Raw genomic sequence first — 27,704 nt, 5'->3', positions numbered from 1 at the left:
ACTCTTGAAAAAGTCATCAATGACCTCCATTTTGCCAAATTCAAATGATGAATTCTCAGCCCTATTACTCAACTTACCAGATAATCATTCTCTCCTTAAAACACTGTTTTCATTTGGATTCCAGGACACCGCTCCCGATTCCCTCCTACTCTACTGGTCATTCCTCCTCAGGCTCATTTGCTTGCTCTGAAGAGAAACACAGAGCTTGGCCCTTGGACCTTTGTTCTTCTTTGCTTAGATGTCTATTAGGCATCTCAAGCTAAGTCCTGATTTTTTTCTCTGAAATTTCCTACAATCCTCCCCAAGTCTTTCTACCATAGTAAATAGCAACTTCTTTCTTCTACGCTCAGGCCACCAACCTTCGGGTCATCCTTGACTCTACCCTCTATCACCTCATTCGTTAGTGGCTCTATCTTTTATGTTCAGAATCTGACCTTTGCTTGCCTTCTCCATCGTTTCAACATTTTGGTCCCAGCTGCCACCATCTCTCAACTGGATATTACTATCACCTCCGAACTGGCACCCTTGCGTCCAAGCCTTATCCCTACCGGCTATTCTCCACACAGCATCCAGAGTGACCCCTGTAAGAGAAGGTCAGATCCCATCGTTCCTCTGAACAAAATCCTTCCCAGGCCACCAGCTGTGGCAGGTTTGCAGAAAGGCCACCACAATGGCTGTGTCTCCACACTCTTATGCACTAGGTTCCACACTCCCCACTACGGTGACTCTGGGCTTGGCTGTGACACTTGCTGTGGCCGATGTGACAGTACAAATGTGAAGCAAGCAGAGGCCTGAAAAGTACTTGTTCATGGGGGCTTGTCCCATGCTGCTGCTGGGAACGCATCCACTGCCACGTGAACAAACTTGGGTGAGGCGCCTGGAGGACGGCGACCACGTGGAAAGAAGCCTCAACCACTCCCATTGTTCCAGCTGAGTGAGGCCAAATTAGACCCTTCAGCTCCAGATGAGCTGACCCAGTTGGGAAGAATACTATGGCCAAACTATAGAGTTGTGAAGAATAATATTTGTTGTTTTAAGTCACTAAATTTCAGGATGGATTGTTACCCAGGAAAAGTTAATTGATACATTGCCTATTTCACCCAGAATAAAAGCCAATGTCCTAACACAGCCTATAAAACCCCACACGATCGGGCTGCCCTCACCCCGTGCCACTCTGCGTATAGCCTCCTTGTTATTCCTCACATCCAGCATTGTCCTACCTCAGGGCCTTTGTACCTTCTCTTCCCTGTGCCTGGAATGTTCTTTCCTTAGACATCTGCACGGTTTGCTCCCTTACTTCCTTCTTATCTGTGCTCAAATGTCACCTTCTCAGAGAGACCTTAACTTACCACTCTAGTAAAATACCCCTCGCACTCCCTATCCATTCCCTTTATCCTACTTTTTCTTTTTAGTTGTTATCTAACAGATATATTAAATATTTATTTCTTGTCTCTCTCTCTCATACACACACACACACACACACACACACACACACAAACAGGAGACACCAGAATTTATGCTCTACACGGCAGGAGCTTTTGTCTGTTTTTTCCATCACTATATCCCTAGCACTTATATTAGTGCCCACAATTTTTTATCACCAGGAAAATGATGGAAGTAGTAGTACTTCTGCCAAATGTGGTGTCTCGGTCTATCACCTGGAATGTTTTTAGAGGCTGAGGTAGCAGAAGTGGCAACTGAGCTCCATGCTGGGGCAAGTTACAGTTAATGCAGGCTGACTTCCTATAGCACTGATGACCTGGAGAACAGTCACACAAGTGCACCCGAAGGATTCAGGTAGAACAGCAGAACGCTGGCCCGCCACTGGCTAGCTCGGAGCTCTGTTCCTTTGGACCGCCCTCCCCGCTTCCCTTTCATTCCATCCTTTCCCCACTGGTCTGAACGCCAGCTTGTCAGATCATTAGTTTGTTCACCAAATGATTAGGAAGAAACGAAAGCACCAAGACAGTATTACCAGCATAGAAATTTATTTGAATTCAAAATAATATGGTTATATTTAGAATAATGTAATAATTATCTAAAGCAAATATCATCATTGGCTCTGAAACAGGTCTAAAGATGTCATTCTTTTGAAGTCAAAAAATATGTAGTAAGAATGTACAAGGAAGCAAAAAAAATATAAAAACGAGTCTGCTGAGTGTTGTGAGTTGTAGGGGAGATACTGAGATACTGTAACTGAGTCCACATTATACACATGCAGCAACAGGTTCTCCTGCTTTATCAATTCCCTAGAAAATAAAGCAGTAACCTCAGTAGGGCAGTAACCACTTGGTTAACAGGACAAACTTCCCGAGGGACACAGGTAATAATTCACTATACTTCTCTTCTCCTCACACCGATTCTTTTCTTTCCTTTAAGATGGGTTTCATCCTGTTGACAAAATATTTGGTTTATTTGTAAGGTAGAGTAAATAATATCCTGATTGAAATATCCAACAATTTAACTGAAGATGCTCAGGGATCAAACTTTTTAAAATTAATTGACTTTAATAAGAATAAAAAAAAAATTAATTGACCTTAGGTCAGTTCAGCTAGGTAGCAGAGACCATCAGTGGCTTGTAGGAAAAATCTTTTCAGGTAATATATGTTTGCTAAAAAGACAAAAAGAATAAGCAGTTAAAAATGGGTGAAAAATCCTAGGGACTAGTGTGATCTAAACAATCAAAAGCAGACAGGTGACCTTTGATTTAATCCGTTTACTTGCAGAGTGAGCTAGAAGGAGGCGCCAAGACAGAGTTTAGTTCCCAACAGTGTCCACGGCCAAAGGGCACGCTCAAAACGTCTCCTCTTCTCGTAGAAACTGGAACACAGATGAGAAGTCTTTCTTTGAGTAGCCCTTCGCACACATCATCCTGTAGATCTGATGGGCCAGACTGCCGAGAAGGACTGGACTCTTTGTGCTGGTAGCAGAGTCTTGTGCCAATCCCAGATCCTAAATCAAACAAAGGCAGGAGAGAACACACTGAGACTGGCAGCAAAGGCTCCCTTTGGAACTGTGGTTCTCAATGCTTTGGTTTCAAAGCAGGAGAAATGAAGTCTGAAAAACATAAGATGCTTATAAGCACACTGGTAAATTATATATTTTCAGACAAGTGCTTTCATATAGCTGCAAAATGGCTCCAGATAGAAACTGCTTTCTGAGTGTTCCCTCCCTCCCTCACCCTCCACAAGACCCATTTGTTTTTTTTTTTTGTTTTGTTTACAGGAAAATCTGTGCAAGTCTGTAAGATTGACATCATGAAAAATAAATTTTTTCTTAAATGAAACGTGAGGGGAAATAAAACTGCAAAATAGGAAACACAGTTTCAAACATTACTTCATCCAATAAATATTTAAAGTTGTGCTGACAAAGTGCCGGAAATTGGGATACACTGATACACAAGATAGCTGCAGCCCACCCAAACTCACAGTCTAGTGAGGAAGAAAGACAATTAAATAAGCATTTCTATAATTTGATAAGGTAAATATTAATACTATCATGGGAGTCAGGGAAGCACAGTCTGGGGTACTGGGGAAGGCCTTCCAGAGCAAGAAACCGATCGGCACAGATGTGGAAGAGCAGTGGGCGCCAGCCAGGCAAATGCACGGGGGTGGCAGGGCGGCGAGGAGGACCGACCCTGGCAGAGGGAGCAGCAAACGTGAAGGTTTGCAAGTGAGAGAGAACAAGAGACAGATGTGAGTTCAGTGTGACAAAAGCAAAGAGATGGGAACGGGAAATGAGCCTGCTGAGGCAAGCAAGGGCCAGCGAGGGCCTTGTGAGGTAAGCTGTAGAGATGGACTTTAAGAAACTGAAATTATCAAAGAAACTTGATAGGAGAAGTGACGTGCTCAGGTTTTCACATTTTCGAAAGCCCACTCTTGGTGTGGTGTGGAAAATGAAGGGAGGAGATGAGGATGAAAGGCACGGAGACCAGGTGAGGGCTGCTGCGATCTGACCTGAATGAGGCTCAGCCATGGTACTGGCAATGGGGGAGAAGGGGAACCGGAGGAATTTGAGGCGTATCCAAGCAGCAGAATGGATGAACGTCAGGGGAACAGGGAGAGTGAGCCAAGAGCACGCACACTGGGTTTTATTGCACTTCACAAATATGTGTGTGTGGGTTTTTTTTTTTTTGCTTTTTTCCCTTTACAAATTAAAGGTTTGTGGCAACTCTGCATTAAGCAAGTCTGTGAGCACCATTTTTCCAACAGTAGATGCTTAGTTCATGTATCTGTCACATTTTGGTAATTCTCACAATATTTCAAATTTTTCATTACCATTATATCTGTTATGGTGATCAGTGATCAGCGATCTTTGATGTTACTACTGGAATTGTCTTGGGTGCCACATATTGCACCCATATAAGGTAGTGAACTTAATTGATAAATGTTATGTGTGTTCCAACTGCTCCACTGACAGGCCATCCCTGTCTCTCTCCCTCCCCTCTGGCCTCCCTATTCCCTGAGACACAACAACATTGAAATTGGGCCAATTAATAAGCCTACAATGGCCTCTAAGTGTTCATGTGAAAGGAAGAGGCACAATTCTCTCACTTTAAATCAAAAGTGAGAAATGCTTAAGCTTAACGAGGAAGGCATGTTGAGAGCTGAGATGGGCCGCAAGCTAGGCCTCTTGTGCCAAACAGTTACCAAAGCTGTGAATGCAAAGGAAAAGTTCTTGAAGGGAATTAAAAGGGCTACTTCAGTGAACACACAAATGATAAGAAAGCAAAACAGCCTTCCTTACTGCTGATATGGAGAAAGGTTGAGTGGTCTGGATGAAAGATCAAACGAGCCACAATATTTCCTTAAGCCAAAGCCTAATTCAGAGCAAAGCCCTAACTCTCTTCAATTCCATGAAGGCTGAGAGAGGTAAGGAAGCTGAAGAAAAGTTGGAAGCTAGCGGAAGCTGGTTCAAAAGGTTTAACATATAAGTACAAGGTGAAACAGAAAGTGCTGATGGAGAAGCTGCAGCAAGTGATCAGAAGATCTACTAGAATAGTTAGCTAAGATCACTGGTAAAGGTGGCTACACTGAACAACAGATTTTCAATGTAGATTAAACAGCCTTATAGTAGAAGAAGATGCCATCTAGGACTTTCATAGCTAGAGAGGAGAAGTCAATGCCTGGCTTCAAAACTTCAAAGGACAAGTGACTCTCTTGTTAGGGGCTAATGCAGCTGGTGACTTTAAGTTGAAGCCAATATTTATGTATCATTCAAAAAATCCTAGGGTCTTTAAGAATTATGCTAAATCTACTCTGCCTGTGCTAAGTGGAACAACAAAGCCTAGATGGCAGCATATCTGTTTACAGCATGGTTTACTGAACATTTTAAGCCCACTGTTGAGACTTACTGCTCAGAAAAAAAGTTTCCTTTCAAAATACTATTGCTCATGGACAATGTATCTGGGTGCCCAAGAGCTCTGATGAAGAGGTACAAGGAGCTTAATACGATTTTCATGCCTGCTAATACAACATCCATTTTGCAGCCCATGGATTAAGAAGTAATTTCAACTTTCAAGTCTTACAGGAAGATATACATTTCATCATGCTATAGTTGCCATAGATAATGATTCCTCTGATGGATCTGGGCAAAGTCAATTGAAAATCTTCTGGAAAAAATTCACCATTCTAGATGCCATTAAAAACATCATGCTTCATGGGAGGAGGTCAAAATATCAACATTAACAGGAGTGTGGAAGAAGTTGATTCTAACCCTCATTGATGACTTTGAGGGGTTCAAGACTTCAGTGGAGGAAGGAACTGCAGAATGAGTGGAGCCTGAAGATGTGACTGAATTGCTGCAGTCTCATGATACAACCTGAAAGGATAAGGGATTGCTTCTGATGGCATGAGCAAAGAAAGTGGTTTCTTGAGACGGAATCTACTTCTGGTAAAGACGCTGTGAACATTACTGAAATGACAACAAAGGATTTAGAATATTACGTAAATTTAGTTGATAAAGCAGCAGTGGCAGGGCTTGAGACCATTGACTTCAATTTTGAAAAAAGTTCTGTGGGTAAAACGTCATCAAACAGCATCGCATGCTACAGAGAAATCTTTTGTGAAACAGAGTTAATCAGTGGGGTAAATTTAATTTTTGTTGACTTTTAAGAAATTGCCAGAGCCACTCTGAGCTTCAGTAACCACCACCCTGGTCAGTCAGCAGCCATCAACATGGAGCCAAGACTTTCCATCAGCTAAAAAGATGATACAACTTGCTGAAGGCTCAGATGGTTGCTAGCATTTTTTAGCAATAAAGCATTTTTAAATTAAGGTATGTACATTGTTTTTTTAGACATAATGCTATTGCACACTTAATAACAGTATAGTTTAAATGTAACTTTTATACATACTAGGAACCAAAAAATTTTTGTGACTTGCTTTATTGCAGTGGTCTGGAACCAAATCCATATCTCTGAGGTATGCCTATAGTAGATGTATATATTCTTACTTTCTTAAGCAGAGAAAAAAAACTCAATTGGGGGGAATAAGCACTATGCAGAAATCCAAAAGCCTATTGGTCTAAAAAGTATTTTCTACAGTTGAGATCACAGATTTTCTAAAGTTGAGATCACAAATGAGAGGAGGCCTACAATTTGCTTTTCAAATGACTTAATGAATTTACACATAAGTCCATATATACTGTTAAAGCAAGAACATGTACTTAGAAATTGAATATCATGGGAAAGACCCACTTTTATTTTGTGATGTATATACGCAATATCAATGCATTAACAACAATCAGAAGATTCTTACTGCTCCCATTCTAAGGAGTTGGTAAATTAACATAAATTTAGGATGAAGAACAAAATTTTACCAGCTCATATAAACAAACCCAAGCACACACACATAGACACAAAAATCCTGGCTCATTCTTCTCATCCAAAAGGCCAAGAATAAAAATGAACAAAATAAGGATTTTTATATAAGTTTTTACTCATTTCCAGTGAGAGAGTGAATCACTATTCTAGTAATTTTTCCTTCTAGGATAGACAAATGCTTTGTTAAAAGGAGGGCGGAAAGGAGGGAGAGGAGAGAAGGGAGAGGAAGAGCAAGAGGAGAGAGCAAGAGAGAGAGAATGCTATTAGATCATTAAACATTTCCCACCTCTCTTGATTAGTCTCTACATTCACCATACCTTAGCCATGAGTGTTGTTCCAAATCCACCCTGATAATTATTAGCTGAGGGAACTCCTTCCATCACTCCGGGTACAGGATTGTAAGTATCACTTGACCAACACCGTCCTGAGCTCATATTCAGGATTTTAGCCAATAGTTTTGGGTCAAGCCCTAACCTGTCAAAGGTCAAAGAAAAGAAGTGTTAAATGTCAAAATGTACAAGTCATGTGTGACTTATTTAAGTATGGAGACACTCCATCTTCTCTCTCCATTTATTTAATGTCTTCTAAAATCAAAGCAGATTGGTATGAGAGTGAAGGATTCAGTCTTGAATTATATGGTATTAAAAGCTACTGATCAAACAAGAACATTTCTGAGCCAGAAATTTAGAGAAAACCTTCTGTACTATCCTACTATTAAGAAGAAGTAATACATAATTGCACAATAGCATTGTGGGTTTATCACACTCATGGGTTTTCTAGTCTTTCGGACATTACTGCATTTATGTGTCACCTAAGAACCTTAAGCGAATATGATAATCTAAATTCTACATTCTTTACTCACAAATGATATATTTCAGACAGAAATATTGACAGATCAACGATGCATCATGGGGGTCTGTGTGGATGCATTTATATGTATGTTTATTCCTTGAGCTTTTATGAGAATAAATGTAAGAGATGAGCCATGAGTAGTAAAGGAGCTTAAGAGAAGTTATCATTATAAAAGAAAACATCTTGCTGCAAACTTTTCCTTATTTATTAAATCTTCATTAGACAATCTTGCTTATGAAGCAAGTCTGCACAGAGCTGTGACATATGCTATCTATTCAGAGACATGCATTATAGTTCTGGGTCAACTGCTGATAAGGTTACTGATCCTGATAAAACAAAGCTTGCCCAAGCGGAAACATCATTTGTTCTATCACTGGGCTCATGGCATAAACGGCTGTTCAGTGTGGACCCTAGGAAAAATAGAATCAAAATGCTCCATTACTTTGATTCTAAAGATATAATGCAGTTTGGGAAGCACAGTTTTGCTAAGTATCAGTGAATCAAGTTTCAAACGAAACTATATACCTAGCAATTTATTTGGTTTCTTTCAGACAAAGAGTCATTATAAAACAACTGTCATAAAAGCTTTCTAACTTTTTCTTAAAACTAAACTCTTTCAGAAAATAGAAAAACATTGAAAGAGACACTCATAATGTAAATGTTAAACAAACTGCATTTTGGCATGTTTAAATTTTTCTTTACTTTGTGTGTTCAAAATATATGTCTGTTTACTTCCAAATCTGAATATCATGACCAATAAAACATTTTTCCAATGCTACAGGGGGGGCTAGGGTGAACAGCCAAGGATATGTATGAACTTACCACATAATACAACTGTTATGTAATCAGGCTTTCAAGGGGTGGCTGTGGTTCACAGAATGTTATGTGGTGTGCCACGGTATCTGAATTCATATGGTGGCCCATGTTATAATAATGGGTGTTTACTAAGGATTATAACAGATATAGAAGATTCAATCTAAATCAGCTATCATACATTCTGTTCAACTGTGGATTACCAGAGAGAAATCCAACAGTTTCATTCATTCTTTTACAAAGATCCATGTTTGTTGCATGTGTAGTTTACTATTGATGCTTTCTTTCCCCTTTTAAATGAAATTAGGCTATCAGTATGCTGTTGTGGCATATGACTTAGGAAAAGATAAAGCCAATGTGCTTAGGGAATAATTGTGAAAAGTAAAATTGCAAATTAACAATTAGTTAATTTGCTGTAACTGCAAATATATTGTCTAAGCACAAATGTTCAAGAACATACATGTGTAAATATGCTCCATAAGGAGAAAATATTTTTAGAAACTCCAAAACATCACTTTTCCCCTCAATTTGCAATATCATTTAGGGTCTTCCTAATTTAGATTTTCTTTTAAGATAGTTCATCCCATTTAAAGCAGCAGAGAGAGCTCCTCCCCTCTTTATAATCTACCAGGTTATGCTCAGCATTGGCTTATAAGTCTTTACTGCTAAGAAAATTCACACTGTCTTCCATAATACTCACCAAAATGGTAAGCAAAGCTTATTATCCTAACTTTGTAAAATCCTACATTTTTCTTGAACGTTCAAGGAAAAACACTGGCACTGATTGATGGAAACCCTTTTTGGTGAACATATTACTATTTAGAAGCATCCTGAGGGACACACAAAAAAATCAGGTGGCAGTTGTTCTGTGCTCACTTTTCAAATCTGACGCTTCCCCACCGCGCCGATTCCCTTCATGAGATGGCTACTCCCTCTCCGCTTCCCCCCTACTGCCCCCACCTGCACCAAAGTGTATCATTAAAAAGAGCAAGTTAGAAGTGTTTTGCATTTCATCTTTCTGAAGATTCTTTCCCTGGCACACACATAACTGACAGTTAAAATTAGACACGATATTAAAATCAGTTACTGAAGTCCTCTGTCTTCCACTGTGCCCAAGGCTTGTAATGGTCTGAAACCAGCTAGAATACACAGTAATTGTCATTCAGAGAGTCTATCCTAGAACGTCATGCTTCACTGGAGAAGACTGAGTTTCCATTCGAAATCAACAAATTAATCCAAGACAGGTATCTGAAAGGGCAAGTTTAATAGGAAGCAGCTACTGGGCTCTCAACCATGATAAAATGTTATTGCTGTTTCCCTGTAAATTGGCTGGGAACATATGATACTTTCTGCATAAGAGCCCCATTGCTGTTCAGGAGATATACAGCTCAAGCCATCAAAAGGATGACAGTCTGTCAGTCCCCATAATAACTTGCCACTGTATGTGGTTCGAGAGTGCATGCGTGCATGCATGTGGCTTTACAATTGCTGGAATCTTCTCTGATATAAACAGAGAATGAATTCATTGTTCTGTCTGCATAAATAATGCATCTCAAATAAACGTCACTGTGTCAAATCTACTCACCTCTAATTTTAAATGACTTTTTGGGAGAAGTAAAAATGACGCATAAACTGTAAAAAAAATTAAAGAGAAGCCAAACATTTGCCTTTACTATAACCAAAGCTTTAAGGGCCAAAAAAGTTTGTTCACTTTATATTCTCTGTAAGTATATTGTCTGGTTTTACATGAGAACAAAACAAATTATGTCACAAAACTTGGATGTCTATATCACAAGAACAGACGTGGAAATGAAACACCTGAAACCACGTCAATCTTAAATCAATCATTCACTCCTGCACCAGTGTTTACTCAAATCTGCTATGTGCAGATGCTATGCCTGGAGCCAAGGAGACAATGATAAGGAAGCTAAGAGGAGGCTATGCCTGCCTATGAGGAGGGCTTAGTTAAGACACACCCAGATAACTTTTCCTGAGGTAGGAGAAGTGCCATATCCTATCCTATCCTATCCTACGCACTCGCTCACGCCCTCACTCCTCTCCTCATTCATTTGACAAATCTCCACTGGAGTGTCTACTATCTGCCAGGTATGTTCTGAGGAGACCGTTCTCCTTCAATGGAGCTTACATTCTAGGTGGGAAGACAGGCAATAAACAAAAAGTAATGCCAGCCAGTGAGAAGTGTTATGAAGAAAAAAACATTAAAGTATAATTCAATTCAAATGCAAACCACCTCACCAAACCACAAATATCAATAATTACCACATATTGAGTACCTATCATTTGCCAGGAACTGTTTTAAAAGATTTCATAACTCAGCAAATAGATACTATTATTTTTGTCATTTCATAAATTATAAAGGCATAAGTCTACAGCACAGCTGGGATGTAGACCTAGATAGACAACCAAACTCTAACAATGTTAAGTCTCACTGGGTCATGTGGGTGGTAAGCTTAACAGTCAACTAGTCAATATGATGGCACTTCATCAGTTGATTAAGAAATTTGGTCAAACTTTTATCACAAACTTTTTGCGATTTGTTACATTAGGATATTCAACCAAGAGGCTTCAGTCATCATGTGAATGAAAAGACAACATGTAAGGGGAGCAACCAAGAAACTAAAATATGCTTGTGGGGAAGTTCTCATCTTGTGGGGAACAGCTTTCCAGAAGTTCAAATGTTAACCTTCTTTTGGTGAAAGACAACATGGTAGTTGCTGGAGGGGCTTGGGCCCTGGTTGGTAATGCAAGTAACTTGTTACACCAATAATTTTTTTTTTTTTTAAAAATCAATTCCCAGTGGAGCAAAAATAAACACAAAATAACAAAACTCATATTATCAATGTTGTTTCTAGATGATATATAGGAAAAAATCCTCTCTAATGTAAGTAGGGTATTTTCAGGGCCATAAAACTATTCTTCTAAGGCCTAAGTAGAAACTCAATTAGAAAGTAGAAAGGTCTAATAAAAAAGAATCTCAAAATATATTGTATACCAATATTTTTTTACTCTTTACTTTTTTACAACATTTAAAAATTTCACTAACATCCATAAAGACTCACTATAAAAGAGCATAGGGTCAGTAAGAATTTTAAACTGTAAGATTTTATTCTTCTATTAAAAAAAAAAAGGGAAACTGTGTTCCAGAAAAACCACTGACTTATGAGAATAAAATTAATCAGAAATGATCACTTCATAGGAATAGGTGACTCAATTTGTAAATGTTGACATTAATACTCTGAAAAAATTTCACTTGAGAGTGAACAGAATATAAATGTGGCTAAACCACTTTGATGCTATACGACTTTGTGGGAATTTACTACTTGGGAATTTATGCTTGCCGATGCCAATTTTCTCTTGCACCTTGCAAAGCTCAATAAATCGTGGCCGCTCTCTATACTCTATTAGAGAACAATCCTGTCATTTTAAACCACGTCTGTAAACCATGGAGAAAAGACAATAGCAGAAACATTCATTTTTAGGGCTTTCAAACCACTGAGAATCTTGGTAAGATAAAGTGATAAAATCCTAATGCCATGAAAATAAGCAATTCATTAGTACAATCTGAAACACTAGAAACTTATAAATTATTTTAACAGTTAAGTAAAACTAGTGAGTTTCTGCCTTGTATTCAGACTTTTAAAATATATTTTATATATTATATATATATCAGTACATATGTACAGTTCTAGAAAACTTAAAAATTTAAAAGTTGCATATTTCCAAATATCATTTTGTCATAGTAGATCAAGGCCAAACTAAGGGGAATTCTATTTGTTGCTCCTGCTCTTAATGTCTCTATTTGGAATTCTATCACTTTTCATTTTCTCCCTGAAAACAAATCCATTCGAGTAGCCAGTGGTTTTCACTTCGTTGTACAAATTTTATTCCTTTGATTTGCCTAGTACTCTTCATTAGCTGCTGTTTGGAGTAGAACTTTCACAAGCACTTACCCTAAGCAAAATTTTATTTTAGAAGGGCAAATAATCATCTAATAAGAGTTTTGACAGGAAAATTATTCAAGAAATGCCAGAGGATGCATCACTACGCCTAAGGAACATGCTGATACAGTGATGTTCAAGGTAAGAGTAGAGAACAGAATAAACTGGCAAACCCAAGAGGGTATATTTTAGTATAGAATAACCTAGGTTCATCTATGCTTTTACTTTTGTGATATATTCATTTATACCCAGAAAAATAAAAACAAAATTCTAAATATGTATATGCATACTAATTCTAGTGTCAACACCAATTAATTTTATATGGAATTTGGGTTCCAGAAATTTACGTTTTCCTCTTCCATGAAATTAGTCTAGAGAATGAACATGAAAACAAGTTACTAGTAACCAGTTTTTCAATTATAAGTGACCCATAGCCTAAAACTGGCCACAATACAGACATAGCACTCTGAAAACCTCCCTATATACCACCAATTTTATTAAGGCTTTGTACAGATATGCCTTACCATCTTATAGACATTCAATTTTAAAATGTAAATAGTACAGGATATTGATAAACCAATTAGCGCTGATGCAAAACAAATTCCTCTGTTATCTCAATTACAACATGACAACTTAATAGGTCAAGATAGTTTAACATCTGAGACAAGGGCAATTCAATAAAACAACAGCATCTTGATATGGTAATTAAGAGGAAATGTGAATCCATTACCATGTTTTAAAAAATATCTCAAGCACTTCAGCTCTTTTTATTACTTTTATCAAAAGCTGAGATATGAAACACTACTCTCTTTTGTGATATATCTGGTAAGCACTTTTGGGAAATGTGAAGAAAGCATCTTGCTCATTAAGTATTTTCTAAAGTGAGAAATATATATATTTAATATTTTCATGAAATATAAAACATTCAAAAAATTAATTAGGTGATTAATCATATGTAGCATTCCTAACCCAAAAGATTAAAGGCTAAAATTAAGACATTAACCTTAAGCATTTTAAAGGATGATCATCTGTAGGAAAAACAGAATTCCTGAATCACTTTAAGCAAAGTATGAATGCCATTTTATTTTAATAGAAAGATATATCCTATTGCAAACCACAAGCGGATTAAAAAGGAGGAGTTACGCATATGAATTGCAGCTTTACAAACGCTATCCAGTTTTTATACTGAGAATTAACCACCAAGAACCCTTTTAATGTAGATTTTGAGGACTATATTTAAAATAGGTACTTAAAAGTAGTCACACGGTAGCATAACACTTGAATTCACTATACATTAAAATTGTGTTTTATACAAATTTGTCCCAACACTGCCAAAGTATGTTTAAATTTTATAGTAAAAGTGTTTCTTGCATTTCAACGTAATAGAAGAAACGGGGCTCCCATATAAAAAGGATAATATAACTTCAAATGCACAAGCAATACATTTTATGGCTATGGCAAGGAGTATTCATGCTCTCCAGGGTCCTATTGCTCGTCCAATAAGCAAAGTCTATTAAAGTTCAGTAATGAAGTACTTTCAAAATGTTCCTGGATCAACTCATTTATCTCTCATGAACTTCATTTTTTTAACATCAGAAAATCAAACAGGAAAGCCCATAAAAATTGTTAGTATATGAAAATGTACTATTTAACAAACCTGATTCCAAGATTCATAGTTTCAGCAGTTCCAATCATACTAATAGCTAACAGCATGTTGTTGCAGATCTTTGCAGCCTGAAAATAAATTAAGTACATATTAAATATCTTTATTTTTAAGCTATAACTCATAGGAAGTTTTTCCCCGCCAAATTCCATAGTCTTCTTTCTAAAAGAAATAGCATTTAACTGTTGATTCTCCCAGCTGGGGAAGGGAACATGGTGCAGCATACCTCCCTCTGAGCCTAACATGCCACTCAGAGCAGACTTGGGGTCTCTTCCACTAGGTAATAAATCCACAGTGGTGACTGAGCTCCTACTATGGGCTCAGCACTATAGGACATGACTGGTCTTTAAGGGATTAGAAAATGGGAATAATATGTTACATGAAAAGCAACAAACAAAAACAAGCAACTGGCAAGTTGTATGGTAGAGGCTAAAAGATAAAGACAGTAGGAGTTCAGAGAAACAAGATCACTGAAGGCAGGAGCAGAGAGGAAGTGGAACCTGAAACCATCTCCTAGAGGTCATGGCAGAATTTAAGCACATAAGAAAGAGAGCAGAAGAGATTGGGAAAAAGGTAAAAATATAAGAAGGATTAAATACATAAGAGCATGGGATATTCCTGGGAACGGTATGGAAAACTGACTCATGACGCTCAGCCCCCTTGTCATGTAATACCCTGTACCCTCGCCGCCCCCCCCCGCCCCCCGCCCCGGGGACTCTGCAGAGAGTCCCCACCAGCAAGAGGGCTCAGACCAGATGTGACCCCTCAACCTGGGACTTCTCAGCCTCCACAACTGTAAGAAATAATTTCCTTTTTTAAATAAATTTTAAAAAATGGGCTCATATGCATATGTTTTAAGCAATGGTGACAAATTTGATAGTTAAGATTGGGTCCAGAGCTAGTTAAGAGCTATGAAAGCTAGGGTGGAGAGTTACAATTTGACATGGTAGGAAATAGAGATCTATTCCAAGTTTCAGAATGGGGAAGTACCATGATGATACAAGCACCCTGATGGAGTTGGTTTGGGTTATAGGGTTGAGCACAGTGGTAAATTTGGCAGCCAGAGACCCATTAGGCCCTCTGAGCAGTAAAGTAGGCATAAGATAATGAAAGAAAGGATTGGACCAGGTAATGTGTGGAATGGACACAATGGCCAACAATGAGAGTCACTGAAGCAAAAATCAATAGAGCCTGGAGACTGACTGGACAAAAGTATGGAGGCAATAAATATATCCAAGATAATACCAAGTCTTGAGTGAGATAAAGAGGGTCCTAGTGACTAGGATAAAAGCATTAAGAGGAGGAATGAGGGAGTGTGAGTGTGTGTTGAGAGAGGGAGGGAGACAACTAGTTTGATTTCAGAGTTCAGTATTGTAGATCACCACTGTCAATCACGTCATACTTCTAAATGAAAATTATTTGCTTTTCAAGAAAAAGATTAAAGTCCATAGGTTTCTTCTACCTGACTGTACTACAAACAGAACTATAGCAAATACAGCTGACCTTTGAACAATGAGGCGGGTAGGGTTACTAACCCCCTGCAGTTGAAAATCCATGTATAACTTTTGAATCTTCAAAAACCACTAATAGTCCACTGTTGACTGGAAGCCTTACTGTTAGTATAAACAATTAACACATATTTTACATACTATATGTATTATGTACTGTATTCTTACAATCAAGTAAGCAGAGAAAAGAAAATGTTATTAAGAAAATCATAAGGAAGAGAATATATGTTTACTACTCATTAAGTGGAAGTGGACCATCATAAAGGTCTTCATTCTTAATGTCTTCACATTGAGTAGGCTGAGGAAGATGAAAGAAAGGAGGGATTGGTCTTGCTGTTTCAGGGGTGGCAGAGGCAGAAGAGGTGGAGGAGGTGGAAGGTGAGGCAGGAGAGACAGGCACACTCAGGGTAACTTAATAGAAATATGTAGTAATTTCTGCCTGACATTTTTGCTTTTTCATTTCTCTAAAAAAGTTTCTATATGATATCAATCCTTCTTCCACCATTTGCCATAGTTTCATATCATAGAAGGGTCCACGTCGTAAAAGAATTCCAAAGCAATCCCGAATAATCAGCATCCTTCTGCAAGATTGTTTTCTAGCACTGCTTGGGAAGCACTCATCTCCATCAAGTTACCTTCTGTTCATTCCTCTGGTGTGGTGTCTGTTAGTTCTTCAATTTCTCCAAGATCCATATTTTGCAACCCTTCATCCTCACCTTTTTTGCTATATTCACAACCTCTTTTGTGATTTCTTTGATTGGCTGTGTCACAAATCCTGTGAAGTCATGCACAACATCTGGACATACTTTTCTTCAGCAGGAATTTATTGTTTTGGGCTTGATGACTTTCACAGCTTTTTCTATAACAATGATGGTGTAATCCTTCCAGACTTTCAAGATGTTCTATCAGAGTTCTCTTCCTGAATGTTCATAATGCTTTCCATAGAGTACCATGTGTAATAAGCCTTAAAGGTCCTTATGACCCCTTGATTTAAAGGCTGAAGACCACTTTTACTCCTTTAGTGTTGAACTCATGGGGCTCTGGGTGACCAGGTGCATTGTCCAATATCAAAAGAACTTTAAAAGGCAGTCTCCTACTGGTAAGGTGCTTCCTGACTTTAGGGAAAAATGCATCGATGGACTAATACAGAAAAGTGTTCTCATTGTTCAGGCCTTCTTGTTGCTCACCCAAAAGACTAGCAGCTGGCATTTATCTTTTCCTTTCAAGGCTTGGGATTAGCTGCTTTATAGATAAGGGCAGTCTTGATCATAATCCTGACTGCATTTGTACAAAACAGCAGTTAGGCATTTTTTTTCCAGAATAGGGCACTTTCATCTGCATTAAAAACCTGTTCAGGCCGGGTGCGGTGGCTCACGCCTGTAATCCTAGCACTCTGGGAGGCCGAGGCAGGTGGATCGCTGGAGGTCAGGAGTTCGAGACCAGCCCGAGCAAGAGCGAGACCCCGTCTCTACTAAAAATAGAAAGAAATTATACGGACAACTAAAAATATATATAGAAAAAAATGAGCTGGGCATGGTGGTGCATGCCTGTAGTCTCAGCTACTTGGGAGGCTGAGGCAGTAGGATCGCTTAAGCCCAGGAGTTTGAGGTTGCTGTGAGCTAGGCTGACGCCACGACACTCACTCTAGCCCGGGCAACAGAGCGAGACTCTGTCTCAAAAAAAAAAAATAAAAAAATAAAAAATAAAAAAAAAACCTGTTCAGGCAGATATCCTTTCTCCTCACTGATTTTCTTAATGGCAACGAGCAACTTGTCTGCTGCCTCTCGGTTCGCAGTCAGCAGAAGCTGCTTCTCCTATTATCTTGACTATTTAAAAAACCAAACCTCTTTCTGAAATTATCAAACCATCCTTTGCTGACATTAAATTCTCCAGCTTTAGATCCTTCATCTTCTTTTTGCTTTAAGTTGTCATATAATGACTTCACTTTTTCTTGAATCATATTAGATATAGGTATGCCTTCCTTACAGCAATCCTCCACCCACATAAAAGCTGCATTTTCAATACGAGATAAAAAGGTATTTTGCAAAAAGTGCAAGGTTTTCACACCTTCTGGAGTAGCTGCAGTGATGGCGTCACAATTCTTTTTTTTTTTTTTTCCGAGCAATGGTCCTTATACTGTATTCATTCATCTTGAAATGGTAGGCAACCACAGCTGCAGACCTCAATCTACAGTATATATCAAGCAATTCAGCTTTTTCTTATAATGTCATGACTTTTCTCTACTTCTTGAGAGCACTTCCAGCACCACTAGTGGCACTTTGTATGGGTTCCATGGTGTTATTCAAGGTTTACGGTATTGCACTAAACATGATGAAAAATACACGTGAACAAAAGATCAATTTTTACTAAGATATATAATTTACTGGAGAGATGAACTGCTCACACAGAGATAATCAGCATCATGTCACACTCTCTTTTAAATGGATACTGGCAACACTTTAGCTTACTGCAATAGTAACAGGAGGTGGCTACAAAATTATTATAGTAGTACAGTATGTACTTGAGGTAATTTTATACAGTTATTTAATACAGCATCTTTACATTTGTTTACATTTCTCTTGACTGCAAATGGTGCCATGTATTATCTGTGTGTTTGTAAGTTTTGATAAATTAATAGATTTGTTGATATTTTAAGGTAGTGATAAAACAGACTAGTATCTATATATATTTTATGCATTCATAAATAACTTTTTAATTCATAACTCTTTTTTTTAATATTTCTAGGCCCCATGGTTTGTCTTCAAGTTTTTTCAAATTGCCATAAATCTCCAAAAAATTTTCCAATAAATTTATTGAAAACAATAAATAAATCCATGTATAAGTGGACCCACACAGTTCAAACCAGTGTTGTTCAATGGTCAACCATAATTGCAAAATTAGATGCAGGATAATAGCAGCTCAGACAACATGTATACTTCAAATAGAAGCAGTTTTAAGGATGATTTTAGCAGTCACTGGGATGTCAAGATGCTAATAATTGAACTTTTGATCTTTTCTTAATGAGTAAATTGGCTGACATCTGCTTAAGTCCACCAGAAATGATAGAAAACTACTTTCTTTCAAATTTAAGATAATCTGAACAAAGAGAGAATCCATAGATTGAAGAGAATAAAGCGGAATAAGAATGTGGTCAGGAAAGAGAAAGGAACTTTAGACAATTTTATATTGAGTCAAGGCTATTAATGTGAAAATGTTACCTGCCCAGTTCCAACAGCTCCACAATATACCACACTGGAGCCCATGCACCCCAGCAACTCTTGGGCAGCAGCAAATTCATCTTCGACTCCTCCCACCATAAATGTGAGGTTCCCCGACCGAGCTGCTCCTACACCTGAATCGTTTGGAAGTAAAGAGAGAGAAACAAGAGGATACACTTTAAGAAAATATTTAAATAGATAATACAATTAGAGAAAATGCCCAAACCAAATGCAATCATCCAAATTGTATTTATGCCAGGCATGTGTAAGACACTCTAAATATGTAAAGAAATACTTCAGTAATCAAGTATTATTCATGTTAATCACAAACCAAAAGGGACATACATAGTCAGTTGTACTCTCATTCTCAATTCACCTTAATCATTTTGGCACAATCATGGCAAATACGGGAATCTGAAATTAAATTTTATTATTCCTATGTATCTATTATTCTAAGAAACCTATTCAGTAATACAAAATATAGTATTTTATGTAATAGAAAATATACAAAAAGATTTCCTGGGCCCTGAGCAGCACAGGAGCAGCCAGTGGGGTCTGCTGCCTGAATTGGGATTTGGGAGTCTCTGGCTCACTCGCTCTCTCTCCGAATAGTATCTACAGATGAGATCCACAAAAAGAGAAACCTGGCTCTTTGACACATAAACAAGTAGGCATTTCAGATGGTTAAGATTCTTGTTTCTAAGGTAAAGAAAACTCTTGCTTATTTAAGCTGATTATTCTCATGTGCACTTCCCAATATTATTAGATTTTTCTTTTCCTTTCTGCTATACATATTTTGGGCAATTTATTTCTAGTGGTGTGAGCAGGAAGACGAAATATACATTGGTTTGGCTACTCCTGAGTAGCTTTTAATAAAGGCTTAATGCATGTTCATTGATTCAAATGATTGGAGAAACAACTTCTAATTTAGCACAGAAAACATGGCCTAGACTTGTCTTAAAAAGGGGAGGGAAAAGCTTCATTCATTTAAATTTTCATTAACTATAAAATAAAACCAAAAATATTATTACTGTTTTTAGTAATCAGAGAAATCTTAATTCATAATTTTCAAGTAAGGTTTTTTGCTGTTCAAAACTTCCCAGGAAAGTATGTGAAAGAGCTATGTTAGTACAATTTTTGCCTTTACAACTTATTTTACAGTACAGCTAGGCATAAAGAAACTGTAATTTTCTGTACTAAGGTTCTGTAAGGTTTCTGTATCAAACCTGGCCGTTAGAATAGACAGCTGCAGGCTGGGCACAGTGGCTCATACCTGTAATCCCAGAACTTTGGGAGGCCAAGGTGGAAAAATCGCTTGAGGCCAGGAGTTCAAGACCAGCCTGAACAAGAGCAAGACCTGGTCTACAAAAAATAGAAAAATTAGCTAGACATGGTGTGTGCCTGTAGTCCCAGCTACTCAGGAGGCTGAGGCAGGAGAATCACTTAAGCCCAGGGATTTGAGGCTCCAGTGAACTATGATGAGACCACTCCACTCCAGCCTAGGTGACAGAATGAGACCTTGTAATAAGTAAGTAAATAAGTAAATAAATACATAAATAAATAAATAAAATAAAAAAGAATAGACAGCTGCAAGTAATGACCTGCTTTTGAATTTAATTTATTCAATGAAATACAGTTTTTATATATTAAAAAAAGCCCAAATGAAAAGATCCCTTTCATTCAAATTGTGTTTATTTTACTATTGCCAAATCAAGCAGCTTTCTATTTTATGATTTGTACTATTTTTAACCAATTATTAAAAGCAAAAGAAGTCAGGATTATGTTAGCCAAACATTCTTGGAAAAGTGAGTGCCCACATGTTCTGAAAGACTGAGATGCTCACACATATGGTTAAATTACATTATTTCACAATATCTTCAGACATACTTTGGAATGGATTATATACAAAAACCCAATTAAAAAAAAATGCTTTCAATTAGCCAAGCTATGTCATTGGAACATTCTGATAATGTTAGCGTTTAAGTGACTGTCATTTTGTTAGTTTCCAATTTACTTCACCAAGACAGTGAGCCATTAATGTTTTATAATTATTTTGCTCAATTCCTATGGCTATTTTTATTCAAACCATATAACCACCCTTCCTCCTAATCCTGTTGATCTGATCTAGAGAAATTAAGCAGACAATTTAAGTCAAAGCTTACAAAAAAATCTAGCACTATCCATCACAGATCAATAGCTTTGTATCTAGATTACAGACTGCTAAATGGCTTCAGAGTCATTTATTAAAGAAAAATTAATGCTGACAATGGTTCTCAGCTGGTTAGTCTTTCGACAGGTGCACTTTCTCACTTGTTCAAACACATATTTTAAAAATAAGAAATAAGTTACTTAAGCAAGAAAAGACCACAAAGGAAAGAATAATTTATCTTTTAATTCAGAGGTTCATGGTAGGTCCACTCTTTCCTCCTATCAATGTGGTATTATAATTATTTCTGATTTCATCATAACATTCATTCCAATGTAAGGGTCTGACCAAAATGGGTAATCCTAAAGTTCTGGCATTCCTTGGAACCAAATCCTATCTTTCTATACGTATTCTTTAACCAAAAACACTATCAAGCCTAGCAAAGGCAGAATGAACACCTAAGTTATCCTAAAATAAATACAGCCATTTTGAACTGAAAAAGAACATCTAGAAGGCTGGAACTGTGGAGCTATGTAAGACATCTTATGGATTTCAGAAGACATTGTATAGACTTTTATGTCTACCAATAATTAACAATAAATGTATTACATTGCCACGCCATTCAAGTCCATTTTCCAAAATAGGAAAACACAGAATGCACACTCAAGTAGCTGCTAGAATACTGGGGAAAATATTCATTTTACCTTATATTTTAGTAACTGTTTAAACAAAACCAAAATACACCCTGTGCTTAGTTCTATTATGCATTTATCACACCTTGTTAAAATATTTGGTTTTCTTACCTGATTCCTCCATTAGACTCTAAGCACCCACAAGGTCAGGATTGGGGTCTTATTTTGTCAGCATCCCCATTATCTATCACACTACATGTTTGGTAACCAAATTAATAAGCATGGTAGAAAGAATAAAGGATCTGGAGATGTAACATTTGGTTTGGGGGATGTGCTATTTGCTGGCTGTGTGATTATCAACAAATTAACTTCTGAGTCTCACCGTATAAAATGGGAAAAGGATTAATAATTTCTTCAGAGATTGGCTGTGAATATGTGAATGTATGCTATAAAATAAAAATACTATTTAAATGTAAGGGCTTACTACTTTACAACTTGAGCTTGTAAAGTGGGTGTTTTCCTATTTAGTTACCCAAGCCATTGTCTTCTCTAGAATAATTTTAGCCTCTCTTGCTAAATATTAGCTGGTTTGGGATGAACCTATAAAAAATGGAAGCAGACTGGCCCAGGTTAAAAAGTACTATAGAGGTCAATGGCTAGTGATGTTAAGATTGTATCACTATGAAGACCTCTTGCAAAGTCTTTCAATGGCAGACTAGTATATGGGAAAGAAACAAGAAATCTGCATTTATTTTACCCATTCAACACAATTAATGGGATACCCACTATGTAGCAGGCCCTGTAGCAAGCCTTGGGGTGAAGGATGAATCACAGGTGTCCCTGCTCCTAAGAGTTATACACTTGGGATCCAGCCACTTCTCTCCTTGGCTTGCACTACCACCACTTCTTGCCTGTACTACTGCAATAGCCTCCAACTTGATTTCCCTTTTGCTCTTGCCTCCATACTCTATTCCCCATATCCACATTTCTTCTCTATTCCCAACCTTCCAAAGGCTTCCGATTACTCTCAGTATAAAATCCAAAGTCCTGCAAAGCCCTACATGATGTGGCCCTTAGCTACCTCTCCTATTTCATTTCATATTATTCTTTCCATCTCTCGCTGCTTTCTAGCCACCTTGGCCTCCCTGCGGTTTCTGAAGAGGTAAAGCATATTCCCATCTCAAATACATTTGCTGTTCCTTTTGCCTGGAATGTTCTTCCCCCAGATATTCACGACTTGTATCCTTCACTTAATTCAGGTCTCTGCTCAAAATTCATCTCTTCAGAGAGGACTTCCCTGACCACTCAATCTAACAATCTAAGATAGCACCTCATCACTATCTCCTTTTCCTGCTTTAGTTTTATTCACAGAATTTATTGGAACACTTCTATTGGTTTCTGGCCCGTATTCTTAACATGAACATTTGTACAAATAAATGAAAAGACAAACATTTTAACCATTCAAAACAAGTAGCTGGCTATCCTGCTTTTAAAGTCATAAACATCTATCACTTCTCTTGATAGTCTGTTTTGATTTCAATCAGCCTTATAGTGGAGAGGCACTTTTAAATCCAATCACAAAGTCTCTAAGTCAGCCCCTCTCTCTCTCTTAAAAAGGAAGCCTCCATTAGTTAAACTATCTTCTTTCTTTCATTCCACTCCTACTTGTAGTTGTCATCAAAAATTTGATCACTGGAGACCCATTCTTCGGTGGTTCTCAACCTGGGGAGTGAGGAAGAAATAGTCCTTGTCCTCAAGAAGTTTGAAATCCTGTGCGTGTGATTTTTAGGAGGGGGTGGGGATTGGAGGTGGGGAAAGGGATAAAGAATATACATATAAATAATAAAAGACAAAGATAGATGCATGCAACTGGAGAGGTATAAATATAGTCCATACAGAGGTTCAAAGAAGAAAAATATCATCAGCAAGTATTTATTCAGTGCCCTTAACTTGCTAGACTTTTGTGCTAGGTACAAAGATTTGACGAGTAAGCATATTTTCTAAATAAAAAATCAGGACCTATTTTCCATTATATTTGGAGAATATCTGAAATATGACTATTCCAGAAAGTCCAAAATGTAAGGTCATGGTAGATATAAAACACAGTCTTTGCCCTCAAAAAGTCTAAAACATAATTAGGGAAAAGAGACATATACTCAGAAGAAAATGCCAAAAGGTAACATCATATACCAAGTGTCAGATGAATGAGGACAATCACCACCAAACCCTGATTCCCTCTTTCCTTCCATTTTTTAACCTCCGTCATTGAAAGAATAATGAATTCTCAGAAAGAGAAAGGGTGAAAAGGAAACAAGAAATTGTTCTCAAAGAGTAATGATTGTGTCGTTAAACGTGGATAGGCTTGTAAAAACTCTGATAAGAATATGGGTATTCTGAATCTGTTTGCAAATCTGGTTCAGAGCAGTTTAAACTAACATGAACTGAACAAGTAATTTGGTATGTCTTACATATAGACACCAAGTTCTGCCTATTATTTCAATGTACCTGATACTCAACTTCTCTTCACAATCAGAGTTTGCTTAACAGAACAAAATATTAAAAGAAAACAGAAAATCAGGACTAAGGAGGAAGAAGTTTAAGAGATCTATGGTACAACATGGTGACTGTAGTTAATGACAATTTATTATCTTCTTGAAAATTACGAAGAGAGTAGGTTTTAAGTAGTCTCACCAAAAAAAAAGAGAGATGAGTATGTTAGATAATGCATATGTTAATGACCTCATTTTAGCCATTCCACAATGTATATGTATTTCAAAACATCATGTTGTACACAATAAATATATACAATTTTTGTCAATTAAAAAATAAATTTAAAAAATAAAAGTAAAAAAGAAAAAATCAGAATTATGAACAAATAAAAAAATGAAACCATCAGATAGATCTCACAATGAATTTCAAATACAGATCTGAGTATCTTAGAAGTCTTGGCAAACCCTATTTGGGAGAGGAATAAAGCAGCCTCAAGAAAGCATATCTTTGCCTGGAACTGAGTTACATATTTTTAAAAATTCTCATTTGTAATTTATGCAGAGGACAGTAAATGAAGTAATGGATGATGTTTTTCACAGTTTTATATCAAAAGCAGTTCACCCTTCTTCAAGGTGAACTGAATTAAAACTCGGTTCTTGCTTTATAGCCTTTTCTGGCTATTTGTAGCCTTGAATCTATAATAAAGTTTAAAAATTAATATAAATCATCTCATTCAAATATTTATGCTTATCTGTCTCCCAATCTTTAGGCAGTTTTAATTGATTTAATAGCTAGGATACGCTTAAGTCTTAAATTACGAATTAACATGAACACAACCAGCAGTTGAAAATGTCATTCACTATTACTCAGCATTTCTGAGTAGATAGTCTCACAGTTCCTATTTTTTCCCACTAAGTAAAAGTTATTCTTTTTGAAGTACTTGTATATTTATGTTTCAGCAAAAAGGAGAACTTCATAACTCGCTTTCTCTTCCCTTTTGTCCTGAACCGTAGGAAGCAATGGACCTTGTCTTCTCTCTCCTTCTGGTTTTCTGAGTTTTTAATCTTTACTTTACGATTTTTTAATCTTTATTTTTGTCAGTAATCCCAATTACTCCTCATCTACCCCTCGCAACAAAAACTGCCATTGTATGCATACTGAAGACCAGTTGCAGTGGCTTGAGTGTGCAAGGATTTTTCATGCATCCATGCCTATCCTGGGCTTTTCCCTCATATGAAATTCCCTTCCCAGCCTTCTTTGCCTGTCTCCTGCTTGTCTTTTAAGACTCACCTTATTCAACTCTGAGGAGTATTTCATGACCATGACCCCCTTTCTTTACTCTTAGCATTTCCTGGTGATACCTTTAATAGTACTTATACTACTCTAATCAATGATATTTCCGGTGTGTCTTAAGATTCTTATATGCATGAGCTATTTGAATCTTAGCATGTGTCTGATAAATAATAATTTTCTTCTTAGAAGGTAGGCAGAGAAGAAATCAACTACTAATAAAATGACCAAGAATACTAATTAAGACTTAACATTTTCTAGTTTATCAAAAAAAGCTCAACTTTTTAATAAGAATGTATTATATTGTTGAAAAACTTGCTAAGAGAGTAGATATTAAGTGTCCTCACCACAAAAAACCGTTAAGTATTGAGTTAATGTATATGTTAACTAGCTTAATTTGGCCAATCCACAATGTATACATATTTCAAAACAACATGTTATACATGATAAATATACACACTTTTTATTTGTCAGTTATTAAAGAAAAAAGCTCAACTTTGGAATAGCATGATTTTCCACATGTGGTAATGGCATTTTCACCTACTGTTGTGTGGACATGCGCAAGCATAAGTGCACACGTATGGAGACATTATTATGAAGAGTTACAAAATGTGATTTGAGTAAGAGACTTGGCGTAAAAGCAGTGTTCAAAGTCACGCCCTTTGGACAGGTTATAATACCTCTCAATCTTGGTATCTCCATCTGCAAATGGAAATTAAAACAGTTGCCATACTTACTTTGAAGCTCAAATGAAAGAATACGTTGGAAAAATATTTCATACAGTTATTATACAAATGTTATAAAAAATTTACATATAACAAGTAAATCTACTCAGTTTAAACTATTTGGCCTAATAGTAGCAACGAGCGGAAACTGGAATTTAGCCTTACTGAAAAGCTAAGCCACAGAATTATGATAGATAAACCATGATTCAAGTGCTGATAACTTAGAATAACCACTTACAAATCACAAATAAGGAGACTATTTTCAATTCTGACTATTGGAAAGAAGGCTTCAAATCCAAAGAGGAAAGAGATGGAAAGCTAAAAAATACAATCAAATTGTATTTGTCTTTAATACTGTATAAACCTTGCCACCAAAGCACTCCCATTGATATATAGCAAAACATAGTAAATCACTTAATTTACTCAAAAGAACTTAAATGTTTTAACCAGTCTGCCATCAAAAGAGATCAAGAAGAGGACCAATGGGACTTGGGCTGCAATGTGAGCCGTCTTTAAAATGCAATTGTTCTAATCATTTTCTACAGATGCAGCCTCACAAGGGGCTGCTGTCACAGGGACCATTTACGACTTGTTATGGTGTCTCTATTGTTTACCAGGACATTCGCTGAAAAAGGCGACAGCTGGGACAGAAAGCTGCTACTCAACGAACAATATAATCCCGTGAAAGTAATCAACAAATTTAAGGGTGTTAATTAACTTTACACTTTATCATGTTCAATTAGTTGTCCTTTCTAGAAAAGATTGCCGTGCACAATCAGTTTAGAGCGTGCCATGTTTGATTTGTAAGTGATCACTGTTTCTGTTTCAGAGTCCACGTCAGATGTTCTCTTGGGTTTTGGTGACACAGATGAATGGCTCTGCACATGTTAGGGGTGATCTGGTTTAACATAAGCCAGCATAACATAACCCCTTGTTAACACTATTTCTGGCATTATCCAAGCTGGAATCAGAAAAGCAAAAACACTCACAGCACTATTCTCAAGTCAGATAAACAAAGTTTAGTTAGCTTTTCCTGAAATAAACAAAGATGCAAATATATGGAGAAATAAGCAATTTTTCATCATTATTTTTCAAAGTAAGACTTGTCTTTCGGGGGCATGTTTGGGATCATTTCCTCCCAGCAAGATCTCGAAGCTGTGCTGCATAATGCACAAAGCACCACTGTATCCTCAGACTTTACATAATGCAGATAGTCTTGCCCATGGCAGTTGAATAATGCTAGGGATGTGTTGTTAAGTACTGGCTTGTGTTAAATTCTAGAATGTGACTTTTAAATCCAGAAACTGAATTTTATAAGTGTGGGAAATCTGCAGGGAGGTATATTAATCTATGAATGCAATTTGCCTTCTCTCTTACCTTAATGCACCTGTTCCTACTTGCTAATAGGACAAGCAAAAACTCATGATAGAGCGACAATATATTCAATATTGCATTTTAATGAAAGTCATTGCAGTTCCTCTGAATTGATTAAAATAGAGTTTTGCATCAAAATATTTCATAAGCCATTGACGAGGTGAACAAAACCCAAAACTGAGATTTGGTAGGAGGTGCCTATCTTTAAGGA

General features: G+C 37.1%; 1 protein-coding gene across 1 annotated transcript in view; it reads right to left on the bottom strand.

The window, feature by feature from the left end:
• Window positions 1-2,330: 2,330 nt before the first annotated feature.
• Window positions 2,331-27,704, bottom strand: part of HIBADH (3-hydroxyisobutyrate dehydrogenase) — a 114,380-nt gene continuing 89,006 nt past the window's right edge. The window contains exons 5-8 of the mRNA XM_069461563.1: window positions 18,837-18,970; window positions 14,105-14,181; window positions 7,141-7,297; window positions 2,331-2,952 (exon numbers count right to left, since the gene is read on the bottom strand). Coding sequence (XP_069317664.1) covers window positions 2,794-2,952; window positions 7,141-7,297; window positions 14,105-14,181; window positions 18,837-18,970 — 527 coding nt within the window. The 3' untranslated portion in view covers window positions 2,331-2,793. The remainder of the gene's footprint in view (window positions 2,953-7,140; window positions 7,298-14,104; window positions 14,182-18,836; window positions 18,971-27,704) is intronic.

The sequence above is a fragment of the Eulemur rufifrons genome, chromosome 29, assembly GCF_041146395.1.
Source record: "Eulemur rufifrons isolate Redbay chromosome 29, OSU_ERuf_1, whole genome shotgun sequence".
In the NCBI taxonomy this organism is placed as follows: domain Eukaryota; kingdom Metazoa; phylum Chordata; class Mammalia; order Primates; family Lemuridae; genus Eulemur; species Eulemur rufifrons.
This window is presented reverse-complemented; position numbering and strand designations above follow the sequence as displayed.